Source organism: Diorhabda sublineata, chromosome 4, assembly GCF_026230105.1.
Source record: "Diorhabda sublineata isolate icDioSubl1.1 chromosome 4, icDioSubl1.1, whole genome shotgun sequence".
Lineage (NCBI taxonomy): Eukaryota > Metazoa > Arthropoda > Insecta > Coleoptera > Chrysomelidae > Diorhabda > Diorhabda sublineata.
Genome location: NC_079477.1, coordinates 22,614,197 through 22,631,815, shown reverse-complemented (window position 1 = coordinate 22,631,815; position 17,619 = coordinate 22,614,197). Strand labels below are relative to the sequence as shown.

General features: G+C 30.0%; 6 protein-coding genes across 8 annotated transcripts; 3 read left to right on the top strand and 3 right to left on the bottom strand.

Annotated features, from left to right (window-relative positions):
* Window positions 1-16: 16 nt before the first annotated feature.
* LOC130443418 (uncharacterized) lies at window positions 17-974 on the top strand. 2 transcript variants are annotated; one of them, XM_056778025.1, is made up of 4 exons: window positions 33-152; window positions 201-322; window positions 376-634; window positions 843-974. In XM_056778025.1, exons 1-4 carry the CDS (start codon window positions 87-89, stop codon window positions 858-860), a joined length of 465 nt encoding a protein of 154 aa, XP_056634003.1. In that variant the 5' UTR covers window positions 33-86; the 3' UTR covers window positions 861-974. The 2 variants fall into 2 exon arrangements, with proteins under 2 accessions (XP_056634001.1, XP_056634003.1); XM_056778023.1 differs by lacking the exon at window positions 843-974 and having other exon boundaries at window positions 17-152; window positions 376-737.
* Window positions 734-5,615, bottom strand: LOC130443403 (beta-parvin). Of its 2 annotated transcripts, none has more exons than XM_056777998.1 (7): window positions 5,258-5,615; window positions 4,138-4,407; window positions 3,607-3,804; window positions 3,400-3,489; window positions 3,068-3,339; window positions 2,072-2,618; window positions 734-2,005 (listed from the first exon to the last, which is right to left on the bottom strand). In XM_056777998.1, the coding sequence occupies exons 1-7, from the start codon at window positions 5,574-5,576 to the stop codon at window positions 1,929-1,931; spliced, it is 1,773 nt and encodes a 590-aa protein (XP_056633976.1). In that variant the 5' UTR covers window positions 5,577-5,615; the 3' UTR covers window positions 734-1,928. The 2 variants fall into 2 exon arrangements, with proteins under 2 accessions (XP_056633976.1, XP_056633977.1); XM_056777999.1 differs by lacking the exon at window positions 5,258-5,615 and adding an exon at window positions 4,755-4,780.
* Window positions 5,616-6,806: 1,191 nt separating this feature from the next.
* LOC130443393 (structural maintenance of chromosomes protein 4) lies at window positions 6,807-13,880 on the bottom strand. Its single transcript, XM_056777967.1, has 19 exons — window positions 13,492-13,880; window positions 13,244-13,435; window positions 13,013-13,189; window positions 12,818-12,922; window positions 12,578-12,765; window positions 12,383-12,523; window positions 11,830-12,019; window positions 11,577-11,759; window positions 11,164-11,526; window positions 10,903-11,105; window positions 9,993-10,413; window positions 9,628-9,944; window positions 9,386-9,564; window positions 8,739-8,878; window positions 8,511-8,675; window positions 7,575-7,822; window positions 7,331-7,514; window positions 7,063-7,276; window positions 6,807-6,998 (listed from the first exon to the last, which is right to left on the bottom strand). The coding sequence occupies exons 1-19, from the start codon at window positions 13,756-13,758 to the stop codon at window positions 6,901-6,903; spliced, it is 3,975 nt and encodes a 1,324-aa protein (XP_056633945.1). The 5' UTR covers window positions 13,759-13,880; the 3' UTR covers window positions 6,807-6,900.
* A 112-nt stretch (window positions 13,881-13,992) lies between these two features.
* On the top strand, window positions 13,993-14,684 carry LOC130443422 (prefoldin subunit 6). Its single transcript, XM_056778029.1, has 2 exons — window positions 13,993-14,231; window positions 14,284-14,684. The coding sequence occupies exons 1-2, from the start codon at window positions 14,168-14,170 to the stop codon at window positions 14,598-14,600; spliced, it is 381 nt and encodes a 126-aa protein (XP_056634007.1). The 5' UTR covers window positions 13,993-14,167; the 3' UTR covers window positions 14,601-14,684.
* A 957-nt stretch (window positions 14,685-15,641) lies between these two features.
* LOC130443420 (mitochondrial import receptor subunit TOM20 homolog) lies at window positions 15,642-16,756 on the bottom strand. Its single transcript, XM_056778026.1, has 2 exons — window positions 16,252-16,756; window positions 15,642-16,196 (listed from the first exon to the last, which is right to left on the bottom strand). The coding sequence occupies exons 1-2, from the start codon at window positions 16,376-16,378 to the stop codon at window positions 15,853-15,855; spliced, it is 471 nt and encodes a 156-aa protein (XP_056634004.1). The 5' UTR covers window positions 16,379-16,756; the 3' UTR covers window positions 15,642-15,852.
* A 142-nt stretch (window positions 16,757-16,898) lies between these two features.
* LOC130443421 (biogenesis of lysosome-related organelles complex 1 subunit 4) lies at window positions 16,899-17,576 on the top strand. The gene is made up of 3 exons (XM_056778027.1): window positions 16,899-17,027; window positions 17,149-17,442; window positions 17,504-17,576. The coding sequence occupies exons 1-3, from the start codon at window positions 16,962-16,964 to the stop codon at window positions 17,573-17,575; spliced, it is 432 nt and encodes a 143-aa protein (XP_056634005.1). The 5' UTR covers window positions 16,899-16,961; the 3' UTR covers window position 17,576.
* Window positions 17,577-17,619: the final 43 nt, after the last annotated feature.

The window sequence follows — 17,619 nt, the reverse complement described above, 5'->3', positions numbered from 1 at the left end:
GAGATAGAAAATAAATATCGACAGATGAAATAGAAAACATAACCTATATTAGTTTATGATCTACTGGAATTATTTAATATAGGAAAATGATTCCAAAGGGGATACATCCTACATTATTGTTAAACGATAATAACAATTATATTTTGTTTAAAGTGAGTTTGTATAACTAATACTAAATAGATTTAAAACATAATTTTTAGACAGCGATTTATTTTGCAGAATTGGGATTAAATGTATGGTTTATATCTCCCAACGTTATTGATAAAATCCCAGAAAATATCTCACCTCCAGATAAAGAAATTTTACAATTAATCATATTTATGTAAGTATTTTTGTTCAAATTTTGAAATTAAATGATAAATAATTAATTTTTAGATACTTGAAAAACTATAAAGACCTAATAACCCATTTAAACGCTATCCACATGTGGCACAAGTCTCCTACAGTAATTATTTTAGGTGGATTTGATATTTATACAAATTTGTATGGAACAAATTATGACCCAACATTAACCGGACTCATTTCCAGTATAGTATTGGACAGTGCAGCAGTTTGTACAAAGAAAAATAACAAATCAGTTTATGTAATTCTTGCTACTAAAAGTACTCCAGAAGAGTATAAAGATAGGATTAAGGTATTATATGATTTGTATTTTCCAAATTTGATTCATGATATAACCGAGGAGGCTGTGGTATTAGATGCAATTATCGATTATTACAAAAACAAGTAGTACTTTTATTATAATACGTTTATTAATATACAAAATACATTTTATTTAAATGAGTAAAAAACAATTACATTTTCATTATTTTCAAAATATTAAGTACGTTTTCCTGGGTTAGGTTAGCAGCAGAAATTAAGCAACTAAGGAAAATAATGAGGAAGGACAAGATAAGAAAGAAGATAGTTATAGGAAAGCTCATATAGGAATTAAAATAATGCTTAAACTGGTATAGACACATAGAGAACACCATAAAGGCTTATAGGAAAAATTAAAGAAGCAAAAAGAGATTAGAGAAAAAGGAAAGGAAGACCCAGGAAAACTCGGCTTAAATAAGAAAAGGCATCAATGATTGATTGTAGTCTCAATAAATGGGAATAAGAATTTTTATAATGTGTATTCAATATAACTTAATTTATATATGCTGGTTTTAGATCGTTCTGCTACTTTAGTCAAAAAATGTCAAAACATCTAAAAGGACCAAAGTCAAAACGATTTGCATTAATCTATACACCTCTGCTGTAAAAAGAATGAAGGATATAAGACCCAAGTAAACTTTGCTAGAACAAGTAGCTTAAGAAGGGAGGAAGAAAAAGAAAAAAATATGACGAATGAAGTATGAAAAATGGAAGAGATTAAGGCACTTTTTTCCATTTTATCATTCTGAGTCTATTTCAAACCCATATTAACCACATCTAGGAAACAAAATAATGTTTGAACTGGTACGGACGCATGAGGAGAAAAACATCATAAAACTTGATTAGAAAAGTAACAGAAAAATAAGAAAACTTAGCTAGAATAAGTAGAACAGGAAGAGGAAAGGGAAATAAAATACGACAAACAAAGAAGTAGCAAAGGAGAGTAGTGGAGAAAATAGCTAAAAAAGAGAGTGAAAACTAAAATCTCAATACTTTCGACACTCGAAATTGCATAACTAGTTCTAGAAAAGAAGAAATATATTTCCCAAGATGATTTTACTGTTGTAGTTACTTGTTTTATGTTTCATGACTTTGGCAGTAATAAATATTAAAATATGTCAAAAATATATTCAAGAGATTCAAATTTCAAGTTAAATAAGTTAGTAACTTCTGTAATTTGATTAATAATTTATAAAACATTTCGTTAATTAAATATTTTCACTATTTAACAAATGTTATTTACATTAGAGTCAATATTAGTTTCTAATAGGCAGATAAGGCACTTCTTTTCATATTATTGTTCTGTAACGTAAAAATAAGTTGTACAACACTCTTAGAGTCGATTTCAAATCCATATTAACAACATCTAGGAAAAAAATAAACGTAGTTAACAAAATAAAATTTTTAAATGGGATTTAAAGTCAAATCTCACCTTCAGGTCTTGCTTTTGGTTTCTGTAAACCAACTTCCTCCATAAGCTCAAAAGCAAAAGTAACATTATGTACTTTCTGATCGAATTCGTGCGGGGTTAAATGAAAGCTATAATGGGGAACAAAAAACCCTTCTAATAGACCCATTAACATTATCAAGTAAACACCATCGTGGAACTGACTTTCAATTTCTGTTACCTCAAAATTCATCTTGTTTAAATGTTTGTTTACAAACGTTACTAACGACTTTTTGACAACTTGGAGTTTATCAGGAGCATGATCAAATAATGTATCAAAAGCGTCCCTTTCACATCTCATTCCGACATCATCGTAAGCTTTTGTTAAACTTTCTCTAACTGTTTTGTGTATCAATCTCCCGTTTGCCTTTTGAACTACTACAACTTCAACTGAAACATGTTCTGGTAACCTCACAGGAGGTCTAAAGTGCCTTGCTAGAGCTACCAGTAGATGAGTTATAGCAACTATATTTTTAGAATGAATTGATTCTACGTTCCATTTATTGTGGGATAATTTTTGAATACCCAATACCTATAAAAATCAGTAAAACTTTACAATATTAGTGAGATATAAGCAATTGCCAGAAGCCTGAGAAGTATTTTAAAATATTTGTTATGACAATGTTTTATCAATTTATGATGATTAGATAAAGAAACCTGATATAATTTAATAGATAATGTACAAATTAACAAAAAAAAAAAAGAGAAAGTTATAGCAATTTCATTGAAATAATGTGACTTTCTTCATTAAAATGGTAAAAAGTTTCTCAGAATTTATAGCAATTTTATTGACGTAATGTCACTTTCTTAATTAAAATGGTCAAAAACATTCTCAGAAGCCTCAGAAATATTCTAAAATGTTTGTTATAACAATATTTAATCAATTTATTATAATTAGAAATCTGATCTAATTTAATAAACAAGGTTTAAATCATAAAATAAACAAATTTATAGCTACTTTATTGATGTTATGTGACTTACTTTATTAAAATGGTCAAGGACGACCATTAATTTCTGTTTCTGTCCTTCTTCCGATTGAGTCACTTCGGGAACATCGAATTTATCTCCCGTAAGTTTTTCAAGAAGCTTTTGCAACACTTGACCATCGTATAGATCCTCTGATAAATCCTGAACAATTATCCTTTGAGAAGCAAGTTCGTCGTTTATCCATTCTTTCAAAACGTTAAGTAATTCATAAAATTTAGGATCGTCGTAAGCTCGTTGAGCTATCATACATCTTTCTTCGTTATCTTCTAAAACACCAAAAATAAAATTTATTATAATATAATTATAATAGAAATAAATAAGCTTACCAAGATTGTAATCTTCGGGTGGTATAACGGGAGCCGTAGGACATCCAGGCGAATCGATAGCATATTTTCCTTCTGCTTGTACTTCTTGAACTACGAAATAATAAATTTATTGAATTCACCTTGTACTGGTTTATACAAATGTCAACAATCACAACCATATATGGAAATGTGTTAAGTTTATCAAACAATCAGATACACAAAACTAACCTTCCTTAATTCGTTTTTTACGTCCTAATGTACCAATTTTATCCCAAATTGTTTCTTCTTTTTCGCCTTTTAAAGGGACAGGACGTGGAGATTTTGGACGTAATGTCGCCATGTCTTCTTTCTTCTGGCTAACCCCACCCACTGTATTATCGACATGTCTCTCTTTGTCACTATGTTTATCTTTATTTAAGTGTAAAGCTGAAAATAGTTATACCTACGTTGCCGCTAACGTTAATATAAATCAAAGTTTTTAGGCCTATTCATAAATTTGATTTTCCGTTTGCCGTTGGTGACGCAAATTCTACACTCTTTACGTTATTCTTTTTGATGTGTATTGATTTCTGTTTTCGTGATATTGTTATGTTTTGATGTGATTGGCTCTTAGATAAAATTAGTTTATGTTGTCACCAACGCAGATGGCGACGTCAAATGGCAACTATGAATGATTTTATGCATATCAATGTTTTTAATTTTTTAACAGCAAACGGAAAATCAAGTTAGTGCATCGACCTTGATTAAGAGTAAATTCACCTTTTAACAAACCAACTGATTGTTCTAGATTAATTTTTTCTTCTATAATCTCGTTTTTATTAGTACCAATCTCGATTTGTTGCTCCGATTGATGTTTGTTACTTGGCGGAGAATGAAGTTGAACGGCTTCATTAAACCCAACGTTCAATTTTTTAGTCAATTCATTTTTGAAATCTTCTTTCAAAAGTTTATTGTCATCGTTACTTTTTATCGGATTATCCTTTTTTACTTCCTGAGTTTTATATGTATCCAAACTTTCCCTGGTCATTCCTGTGGAATATATATTGTCACGTTATTTGGGCACATTATGGAGGTTATTAAATACTACCAATGACGTCATCATATTTAACGTATTCTGAACCGGTTCGTACTACGTTAGTATTAAAGATAGAGAGAGATATAAGTGTAATTATACTATTGAATGAGAAATAAAGAGCATCGATATAGTTATATTAGAAAAGTCGGCCATATTGTGGTGGTAGACAAAGATTTTTTTCACTTTTGTAGAGATATTTGATTATTTCGAGCCTCTTTTTAAATTTAAATTAACATCATTGACCATAAAAATAAAAACTTACTACTAATAATAATTTCAATATAAGTAACGCAATATTTACCTCAATATGGCGGCTGGTTGTGATGTCATGCCGAAATGACCTATTAAAACCAAAACATGTTATTCTCTTTCTTTGCTTCTCTCACCACACAAAATTTCAACATTATGGCGAACCAATCAAAATAGAAGTAGAGAAAGAAAGAATATCGGTATACCGCAGTTAGATTTGAACAAACTCCTATACCTCATTCTCTCTATCTTTAATATTAACAGTGAAACAAGTGAATAAAAAGTTACTTAATACACTATATTTTTTGGCATTTTGCATGAACTAATCTTCGAACTAGTTTGGAGTCAAACCTGCGAACAAAGCTATAAAGCCATAGAGATATGTTACTGTTACTAAAACCCTAGAGTTAATATTTTTGAGAGTAACAGAAGTAACAGTACGATTCCACTTACTCTATGAATAAAACATTCCAACTTTGAAAATATAACCTATAAGTAAATGCCATCTGATTGTTGATAAAATAATGTCTAGCTTTATTAAATTAAAATTCTAACCTTCTAATTTCTTATTCAGTTGTTCTATAAAGTGACTATTCATCTCCTTTATTTTTTTATTTGCGCCTCCGTTGCTTCCTTCGTTCATTATATTCATTTTTCCGAGATCGGGCGGTGTCATTTTCGGTTTTGGTGAAATAGTCGGTTTATTTGAACTACTTTGGTCTTTTTTCTTATAATCAACGATTTTCGGTTCATCATTGTTCGTTTTATTGAAAAATTCCTCTTCCTTTCTATAATGAGGAGGCGAAAGTTCAATGGAGCACTGTTTGAATAAAATTTCACTAGTCGGTTTTTGGATTTGGTCTTGTTCATCCATTTTACGTTAATCAAAACTGAATGTTATTTTATGATTTATGTTGAGGTAAACATTCAGGAAGCGTACATCCGACTGATAACAGTAAAACCACAGTGAAAACATTATCTTTTTCTAATATTTAGAAAGTAAACATAGGTGAGTTCCATATATCACGATTTAAAGATTATTAGCCAGGAGAGCAGGTCGATAAATAGTACTCTTATTTATGTTTATACAGAAATAAAAAATTTGATTTCCTTTAATTGTTTCTTGTATTACCATCAAATCTTACAGAAAATAAAAAAGTAGTAATTAACTGAGATAGAAGATAAACACAAAGAGGAAAGAAAGATTGAACTAGGAGGAGGTGAAGTAGTAAATTGGGGCTGTAAAACGTAATGTTATAGCTTATAGGAAAATGGTGCTTGTTAGTTAAATATCCATAAATAACATTAGACAACAAGATTCCAGAAATATCTGGTTAAAATAAGGTACACTGCCTCATTGGGTTTATTTTAGGGCACTACCACTTTAGGAAACACTTAATAAGAGTAGATTAAGCTGGAAATGACGAAAGCAGGTTCTATAGGAAAGTAAAAGGAACTCTGGTACTTTTACATTCCAAAAAATAGTTTACACTCGTAACTTATGAAAATGTGAATTTATTCTTATTGATACCATTCCAGATATGAGTGTATTGGAACTGGAGGTAAAGCTGTAGCTTATTCAGTGATAAATACAGCTCTGGTAGAGTATATACCCTAAAGAAACTAGTAACCAACTGAATTAGAGGATAAACACAAAGAGGAATGAAAGATTTAACTATGAGAAGAGAAAGTAAGGAATTGGGGATGTAAAAAGTAATGTTATAGCTTTACGAATTATTGGAACATGGTGATTGTTAGTTAAATATCAACAAACAACCGTAGATAACGAGATTATAGAAATATATGGTTACTTACATATTCTCATTGGGTTAATTACAGGACATTACCATCTCAGGAATCACCTATATTGAGCTGAAAATGAAGAAAGCAGGTTCTGTAGGATAGAAAAGAAAATTTCGGCCAACTTTGTCATTACAGAAAATATTTTCAACGGGAAACTTATGGGAATAAGAATGTATCTATCTTTGGAACAGTGATGAATATAGTTTTAGTAAGAGGCACAATGTACCCTACAGGTGGTTAAATTGGAGTGCAGAAAAATTTGCATATTGTATTGGTTTTAAAGGTTTGTAATAATATTGTGTTTTGTTTGAAAAAACTTTAATTCACTTCCTATTTAATTATTAACAATATTTTTTAAATATTAGAGCTATTTCTGTAACAAAAATATAAAATTTTTAATCAATTTCTTTTGAAGTACTTGGTCCATCTTCGGACATATCAGAATCTTCCACTGGAATGTTTTCAACATTTCCTCCATTTTCGTCTGTAATTTCTATAATATATAATTATATATACAATAGATTTGTAATTCTAAAATTTTTTTTTCAAGTAATTACCTTGTTCTTTGTTAAAGACATCAGTAGTTTGTTTGTCCTCTGACATGACCAATATCTTATCGCTGGGTACTTCTCTGTGATCATGTATTCTGGGATCGATTGTTATTGATTTGGTGCAATCGAAAGTTTTATAAATTCCTACAAGGTTGTCACACAATTCGAACATGTTAGATCGAAGGGAGATTATAATAAATTGAGCGTTCTTGGTTCTTTGCTGAAATATTAACATTAGTAGATAAATATAATTGAATTAATTAAAATTGTTTACTTTGATGTAGTTTCCAACTATAGAGACATTTTTAAAATCCAATGCTGCATCAATTTCGTCCATGACATACAACGGAGAAGGTTTGTAGTAATGTAAAGCAAATACAAGTGCCAGAGATGATAGAGTCTTTTCACCACCAGATAAATTCGAAATTTTCTTCCACGATTTCTTAGGCGGTCTCACGCTGATGAATAATTGAAATTTAGAAAAAAAAATTATAAAAATGACATTTTTAAATACTTACTTGAATTGTATACCTTCGGAAAAAGGATCATAAGTATCGACCAATTCGAAATCGGCATCTCCCCCTAATGTAATCATTTGGTACATCTCCTTCAATTTTAATTTGATGATGTTGTAACCGATTATGAATTCTTCGCGACGTCTACTTTTCAAATTATCAAATAGTTTTCTCATTTCCATTCGCTTCATACTGATTTCTTCTAATTCTTTTGATCGTTCAATATACACCATTTGTTTATTTCTGTATTCCTAAATTATTTAATAAAAAGCAACAATTATGTACATGAGGTTTTATAATATTAATCATTTTTCACTTTAGTAGGTTTTAGAAATGATTATTGAAACAATTTCTTACTCAAACACGTGTTATTTGAAAATTAGTTGATGTATTTATTCATTTCTGAGGAAATTAAGTGTCTTTTGGAACTAAATACAAATTTAAAATATATACTAGAAGAAGAAGATGGAAGAATAAATGAGATAACAAAGTAGTAGTTCATTTGTACTCTATAGTTGTTACATTCTGATTGTTCTTGTTTTATATGGACTCAAATTAGTAGTTCATTTGTACTCTATAATTATTACTCACTAAATACAAAGTTAATACAGATTAGAATAAGAAAATGGTGGAATAAATGAAATGACAAAGTATAAGAGGATATTTTTTTAGAAAAGTTTCGACTAAAAGTGAAAATAAGAAAGAATTTCAACTTTAATCTCTCATAATTCATATTTAATACTGCCTTTTGGATTCAAATACAAAGTTAATATATACTAGAAGAAGAAAATAGAGAAATAATTGAGATAACAAAGTAGTAGTTCATTTGTACTCTATAATTATTACTCACTAAATACAAAGTTAAAGATGCATGTCGATTTTTTTTTCAAAAATTTTGCAGTTTGATTTACCTAGTCACAGATACACATAAAAACTTACTTCAATTGCATTGAGATTTGGTTTTGCTACTCTCAAGTGTGTTTCCGCAGCTTCCAATTCCTTTTCTACTTCTTTTGCGTCTTTCTCCAACAATTCTTCATGAGTATATTTCTCAAGATCAACAGTTGATTCGTTGGGAATGTCTTGAAGTTTCAAATGAGATATCTACAACAAAAGACATTAAATAAAATGAATTTGTGGAAGAAATGTATAAATATCAAGTTTTACCTTGACTTCCAGTTGATGTATGGCACTTTTACACTCATTTATTTTACCATTTACTGTTTTTAGCTTTTGGTCAATATCTACTTTCTCAGACTTCAATTTATTTTCTTGTTTAACTAAATTAGCCACTTCTTTCTTAAGGTCTGTAATGGAAAATTGAAATTTGATCATAATTTTTCAAAAACAAACATCAAGATTTGAAGTACTAGCTTGAGAAGGTTCAGTTTTTGAAAATATTGGTCAATGGAGGGTAAAAAACAAAAATGTATGCATTTATGTCTACAGAACAGTTTGTTGCCTTGTTTGATTAAATTAGCCACTTCTTTCTTTAGATATGTAATGGAAAATAGAAATTTGATCATAATTTTTCAAAAATTAGTATCAAGATTTGAAGTACTAGCTTGAAAGGGTTTAGTTTTCAAAAATACTGGTCAACAGAGGGTAAAAAATCAAAATTGTATGCAGTTATGCCTGAAATGGAAAATTGAAATTTGATCATAATTTTCAAAAACAAGCATCAAGATTTGAAGTACTAGTTTTAAAAGGTTCAGTTTTCGAAAAACTGATTATTGTTTACAAAAATATTGTCATCATTAAATTTATTTTTGATAGAATTGAAGTTGGTAGGTTAGGGCTGTAAAATAATGTACCTGCAAATGATTCTTCTCCTTCCGCTAGTTGTGTGGTAATTTCTTTAATACACTGTAGCAATTTTGCAGCGTCTTCCTCTATTTCTGTTCTTTCCGTTTTCATTTGTCTAAGTCTATTTTCCATATTCACGATATCTTCTTCCATAGTTTTGATTTTTTGCTGGGATTTCTTGGTATTTCTAATTTTTAATAAAAACAAAAAAAATTTTCACCCCAATTTTATGTTATATGTATATACATACCTTTCAGAGGTTGTTACAGCTACCATTAATCTGGTAATCTCAGCTTTACATTTATCTATGACTTTAATGGCCTCGTTAAGATTCTTATCAACTAATTTCATTTTTCCTGAAGTTTTTTCTTCGATTTCGGCGTTGATTTTATCGACTTGGCTTTGAATTACACCTGCCCTTTCGGCGGCGGCGTCATACAATTCTTTTTTCTCTTCCATTACTTTCGTTAACTTTCTCACTTGAGCTGGATTTGCTTTCGTCATTTTGGATTTAGTTTTTTGTTCTTTTATTTGCTTCTCCAATATCGGTTGTTGTTGTTGCAACCCCTAACAAATTAAAAATAATTATTTAAATTGACTTTAGATATACTATACCTTTAATTCCATTGAAAATTTCTCTAAATCATATTTCATTTGCCTCAACTCAGGTTGTAACGTGTTGATTTGACTTTCGAGTGAAACTTGTTTCTGCCTCAGTTCTCTCACTTTCTGTTCCATTTGTTCCAAGTCTTCTTCCAAACTCTGTATTTCCCTTGGATTTACATTGGATACCCGAACTGATTGCCCCATCCGTCCTCTACTTACTTGTTTACCACCACCGCTCATTGTACCTGTCATTTCAATGAGATCTCCTTTCAGAGTAACAACCCTAAAGCGCTGTTGGCCGTAAGCTATTCTAGTGGCTTGTTCTAAATCATCTGCTACCAAAGTGTCACGTAAAGCATAATAGAAAGCTGTTCTGACGTCTTCATCTTGCACTTGTATCAGATCGTAAAGACGATGTACATTTTCAGGTCTAAAAAAAAAAAATTTCAAAAACATTTTGACTTCTAAATATCCACTAAATTCAGCAAAAAATCATATTTTCCATAGTTACATAACGAAAATATTGAAAATATTGTTTAATATTAGAAATGGCGAGTAAAGAAGTGGGTAGTAGTTCAAATGTTCAATGGAAATATATGTAAACACCTATTAAACAAGAGTAGTTCATTTGTCCTATATAATTATGGATATTTTCAAAATGCTTGTTGTATATACATGGTCTCAAATTAGTAGTTTATTTGTACTTTCTGATTATTAACCACGTTTTAACTGTTTTTGGTTGTATAAAGTCTCAAATTAGTAGTTCATTCATACTGTAGAATTATTACTCACATTTTAATTGTCCTTATTATAATACAGTTTCAAATTAGTAGTTCAATCGTACTCTATAATTATTACTAACATTTCAATTCTTGTAGAGGGTCTCAAAATGAGTAGTTCATTTGTTCTTTTTACTTACGTTTTGATTTTGCTTGTTGTGTACTGTCTCAAATGCTCTTGTTTGTCCAAAGCTATGAAAGTCGCTCTACCTAAGTCGTACTTTTTTAAAAATTCTATGCACCACTGTGCAGTTCCAACATTATCAACGACAATATTATCTAGTGGTCCACAAGCTGTCGATATGGCAACATCATATTTTTGATCTATAGCTCCCAAATCTCCCTAAATAATGAATAATTTCAAATTATAGATTATAGTTCTGATATAATTTATAACTTACCAATCTTCCATACAATCCAGGGCAATTTCCGTCGCGTTTTTGCGCCATTAAACTGTCCAAAACTTTTCCTCTGGATTTAGAAGCTTGCATTGAACTTCTCTTTTCCTCAACTTGAGCCCTGTTACTTCTTATGTTGGAGATTAATTGAGATTCTTGGTATTTTACAACATTCAATTCTGAGGAAGCATCATTGAGAGATTTTTCTGTAGCTGGTATTTTCTTTTTTAATAAACCAATTTGTTTTGTTCTTTCTTCGATGGTTGCTTGGGATGTTTCATATTCTTTTATTAAATTTTCCAATTTGTCTTTTTCATTTTCTTCGCTACTCACATATATTTTCAATTCAGATTCAGCTAATACATACTAAAAATGCAATTAGTAGAATAAATTAATAAAATATATTAATCACTTACTGAAGATTTGGTTTCATCGACGGATTTCTTCAATCCAATCAATTCGTTTTGAAGAACATCTTTTTTCTCTTGAAGAGCCACAGTTTGCGTCCTTAACGTTGATAAAAGTTTCGTTTTTTCTTCTTCGTACTTTTCCTTTTTAACTGTAACTTCTTCAATTTTTTTTTCACACTCTTCTATGCCCTTTTAAAAATATATATATCACATAAAACTTTCTAATTTTTCTTAAACTTTTCGTGATGATTTCAATTACCTTTTCACTTTCTTCAGGAACTTTCTGTAATTTTTCCAACTTCTTCTTTTCTTCAATTAGCAGCTCCTTTGTTTTCTTTCTAGTGTTATTCGTTTGCATCATAGTCTCCTGTAACTGCACATCTTTATTATTTGCCTTATTAAATGCTTCTGTTAAATCTTCTTTCCGCTTTCTGAGGTGCTCGTAGGTTCTAAAAATTGCATTTTTATCAATTTGAGAGAAACTTTATCAATTATTCGAAAGAAAATCAATTGAACATTAGTTTCTTTCTTACTCAACAAGAGCATTGAGTTTGAGAAGATATGAAAAGTAGTGAAAGGACAAGATTTTAACATCGTTTTTGACATTGTAATGGTTCGATATTGGGATAAAAACATTGATAGCAAACAGAAAAGATTAATTCAATGTTTATGTCACCTTTTTAATTAAATAATTCACCATATTCTTCATACACCTTGTATTTTAAGTAAACTATTACAATTTTGTTAATTTATAATAAAAATCAGCCAATTTAACTTTGAATGTTATAATTTAGTAAAAATACAATGCTTACGATGCTTTCTTCTTCAAAATCTTCTCCTTTTCGGCCTTTTCTTCATTGAGCTTTTTCAAATTTTCTTCATAATCTTGTTGCTCCTCCAAAATAGTTTTCTTTTCTTCGTCATACTTCTCCAACTTCTTTTGAAACGAGTATCTACATAGGGATATTACTATTAAGTTACAAACAATTCAGTAAATTATTACTTACATATTTTTTTGGAAAAGAAAATTTTTGCTTGTCACTACTTTATTTTCAGTTTTCAAGAATCCAACTGCTTCCTCCATAGGTTCTTTCAGCTCTTCCATTTCTCTTTGAACCAAATTCAATCTGTTCAATTTTTCAGTTCTATGTTCTGTAAGGTATTCTACTCTCTCATGTACTTGAGTAAGAGGTTTCTAAAAAGAATAATTTGATCAAATTTCTAATCAAATTTAATGAAATTCTTACTTTATAGCGATTTGTTCCAATGATGTCTTCCAAATACTCCAACATTCCCGACTCATGTTCATTATCAGCCTTACACTTCATCATAGCAATTTGCTCTACTTCCCCCTAAATAATTATACGAATTTTCTACATACACTATCACTCGAAAGTATTGGATGACAAAAAACAACTTTAGTTTATTAAAATAGCTCTTACCTGAAGAATAAGAAATCTGTTATGATCTAAATCAATGCCGTGACTTTTGAGTAACTTCCCGACTTCTTTAAACTGTACTTTCTTCCCATCTAATGTGTAATACGAGGAATTGTCTTTATTAGCTGTACGAGATACTACAAATTCACTACCTGGAACTATGTCGTAGTCATCTCCGGACTAAAATGTAGAACAGTTTAAGTTAAACAATTTCTAATATCTATCTTAACACACCTTATCAATAATTTGTGCAAAATGTACTGATACTGTACAAGATTGAACGTTTCTGTACTTATCAGAATTATGTAACAATACAGACACTTTCTTGGATCGAATTTTGGTAGCTCTATAACCAAAAACAAATAACATAGAATCAATAACATTACTTTTTCCACTTCCATTGGGTCCAATAATAGCATTGAAACACTAAAATAAAGAATACCACTAGATTATTTCCTCCTATGTGATATAACATTAGTTACTTTATGGAATGGTCCCAAAACTTGTTCTTCTGCATAACTTTTAAAAAAATTATTTGTGATTTTAGTTATGATTAAACGAGGACCAGTTGGATCAAAAGAACAAGTCGGTTTCGTTGCAGGGGGGATACGAATTCCGTCTATTATATTAGCATCATCATCATCTGATAAATGTAATTCATCTTCAGACTGTTCTTCCTCCACGGAATTCTTTTGTACGATGGATTTTCTTTTTTGTTTCTGTTTTTCGGTCATTACAATTGAAGGCATAAGGATAATTTATAGAGCTCTTCAAAAACTTTTATATACTTTATAACAAAAATATTCAAACTATAAACAAAACCGTCGCGATTTTAAATTTTTAGCTTGCTGTCAAACATCATATATAAATCTTCTTTTATAACTTATATACTTGAAGCTAACCATCTCAATATTTAAATCCATTTTAACAAATATATTCTTTATACTCGCATTTTGTATCTAGTTTATTACAGTAGTTTACAAAAATTATCGTTTACAATATGTAATGCAAATAAAGCAATAGGATGTTATAGAATGGATAATTATTGTAATCGATAGAAATTATAGCGTCAAAGTCTAGGAGAAGAAATTCTTCTATTTTACTATATTAATTCAGAATTTATTTTGATAAAAAATCTGTTACTTTATTAACTACAAAATGAGTGAGGAAATTCAAAAAAAGTTGCAAAACGAATTAGATAACTTCAAAAAAACTCAAAAAGGTATGTACGAAATTAATTTCTTTATACACATCAATATAACCTCACTTTGTAGAATTGCAAAAAACAATCCAAACAAGACAGCAATTAGATGGCCAGTTAAACGAAAACGATGTAGTAAAACAAGAATTAGATCGACTCCCAAGCGATGGCAAAGTATATAAATCTGTAGGACCAGTTTTAATAAAAACTGATTTGGTGGAAGCCAAGCAAAATGTCAGCAAGAGAATGGATTACATAAGTAAAGAAATAAAACGAATCGACGAATTAATTAGCGCCCTCGATAAGAAGCACGATACCCAAAGAGAAGCTCTGCAAAAATTACAGCATCAATTTCAACAAGCTCAAGTTAAAGCTGCTCTCCATGCTTAATTCTAACATTGTAATCATGTTTGTTTATCCCAAATTGTTATTCTGAACGCTTAATAAATTTTTTTTACTAATTCTCATCCAGAATTTAGTTTTATTGTTATTCCATATCAAGTAGAAGGGAAAACAGGGAAAAAGATTTATATTGATATGGCTATGCCATTTGGTAGACCGACCCAAAATAAATCGATATCTCGTTTCGTTTTCGAGATATAGAGTCGAAAAATCTAACCTAATCCCCACCAGAATCTGCTTCTTGCTTGATAAGTTCGAAACAGCATATTTCTACATTTAATTATCGATGTAATCTTCAAATTTTTTCTTATTTTATAAACGGTACTAAACAATTCTTCCTACAAAACATTCTTTTCCTGTATTCATCATATATCAAGTAATATTTATCACGGAGTTATGAAAGCCAGATATAACTGCCCATTTTGGGTAAATTATGTAAAAATTAAACAAAAAACGTTTTATTTCTTAAATTGAATGAATAGTGTTGAATTTGAAATGATAAAATCTGTTTTATAAAGCGAATGTTTGGTTGTAAATTGATATCTCGAAAACTAAGCGAGTTATCAAAAAGAAGAAAAGTACGGATCTTGAACCTAATTTCTATTTGTATCCCAATATCTAAAGTAGATGTCCATTTGTTGTTTTTGCTCAACTTTATTCAAGCTTTTGTCAAAACAAACCACAAATTGCACTCAATTTATCCTAAGATATTGCATGAGATCATAAACAATATTGTAGGAAACTTTTAATATGTTGTTTCAATTGGAAGATGCAATTTTCTAGATCAGGCAAAACGAGTTTTAACTATACCAACACCAGCTTTCTATGCCTAGTTGCTACACTCCAAATTACTGAAAATTCATACCGAACTTCCAGTTTTTCACAATTCTGCGAAATTCCCCCTTTTCCCCGATTTTGGAGGCGTTCTGTTAAATGAACATCAAAGTACATCTAATATCTGTAGTTTACATGTATTGACCTATTTTGATATTTAAAAATGAAATAAATGGTAGAGAAAATCAAAAACAGTCCAGAAATATACTTTATATTTGCCAACTAAGTATAATAAATTAATCCACTTTGATTTTAAATATTTGTCCAAGGATACCTCAGATATAAAACGTGAAAATTAAAGTATTGCTCACATAAACCAGTATATTACTGCATTCTGCAACAATGGAAAGTGACACAGAGCTATAACGATTCTAACGACGAGACTAGAGCGCAAAAGGCATTCATATCACTCCACATCATCTTCCTGCAAAGATGCGCTCGGAGTACTACTTTGTGCCTTCATTAAACGTGGTGCTACAGTCGGCAGTCTTTTGACGAGTAAGTGGAACACATTAGGTTGTAGCGTTTGTTGCAAGACTTGTAAAAGATCGTTCGGTTGTCCGCAAACGGCTACTGCATTGCCAAGATGGTCGACTCCGTTTTCAAGGTCACCTGCCGCGAGCAACTCTTCGCCAAGTTGGATCTCTTGTAAGAAGAATCTTTGTACTGCTTCATGATCTTTTAAATCAGGAAATACTGTGTTTGTTCTTTTTCCGGCCGATGCAGCTGCAGCTCTTCTATTTCGTCTTCCTGGAAGAATTGAAAATTATATAAAAACATAACCTATATTATCACCTATATTTACTTTGTCGCAATTTCTTTTTAAAATCGGGATCACTGTGTCTTTGGTTGTCGAAATATATGCAATATCCTAAAAATAAAGTGGCTGACACCCCGGCACATATACCTAAAACAGCTTTTGGCGATACCATTTCCAGTTAATTTTCAAAATTCCTTATATACTTCACTCAAATACCAGCATCCATCACTCCAGTACGAGAAAAAAAAAAGAAAGTTAATTTCAACAAAAGGTGGCGCAATTATTGATTTATGACATTGACATTATTCTATTTTTCGCGTTCACACTTTTTAAAATTACTATATTTTATACGTATTTCTTAAAAAAGATTCTACAGTTGAAAATAAGAATATAGCGGAAAATACCAAGTGAATATAATTTCATATGATTGATTTATTAGAAAATATTTCAGTTATATTTAATATTAATAATAGTGTGATGTCATTAATTTCACATCATATAGTACTGGTAAAGAAAAATATGAATGCTTCTTAACAAATTATTCCCCTGTGTAATAACTATGGATTTTCAAAGTTTTTTCTTAATCAATATTAGAGCATGAATGTTATAAACAAATCAGCACTAGTTAATATATTCTCGAATAAATCGTCATTATCACTGGTTAAGGTACTGATCTGTATTTCGGAAAACAGCCTCAATTGTCGTGTGTTTGTTTTTGTCATTTTCTATTAAATTTAATAAAACTATTGTGAAATATGGAATATGTCGAAAAAACTGCGAAAGAATATTCAAAATGTTGTGAAGTAGATTTAGAATCAAAGGTAATAATACACTTTTATATAAGTTGTTTTATATAACGAGGGTGATTCTGTGAGATTCGTTGTTTTGACTTGTATTAGAAGATTAAATATATAGTAAAAAATAGCGAGACTATATTTTTAGTTAAAACCAATTAACAAATCTGTGGATGATATGTTGGCTAGATTAGAAGAATTTGAGACGATGATGTCTTTTGTTATACAGGATAGAAAAGATTATAATGACATTTTAACTTCCATACCTAATTATAAAGAAGAATTTGATATACTATGTAATAAAATAGATTCTGTTGAAAAACTTACCAAACATATAAAGTCTAATTTAGACGAGCTAGAAAAAGAAATTGAAAAAGCTGAATTAAGCCTAGGATGTACTGAAAAAACTGCAAAAGTTACTCAAATATTCACACCATTATTTGTAAGTTTCAGTACTGTGTAAGTAAGTACTTTTTGTATATATTCAAATTATTTTTTTACAGAAAAAGAATGTTGATAAAAAGTCCACTAGCCAGAGTACTGAATTTTTCAAAACTGAAGACTATTTTAATTGATTTCAACTTTATAACAGAGAAATAACCACTTTGTGGTTTTTATA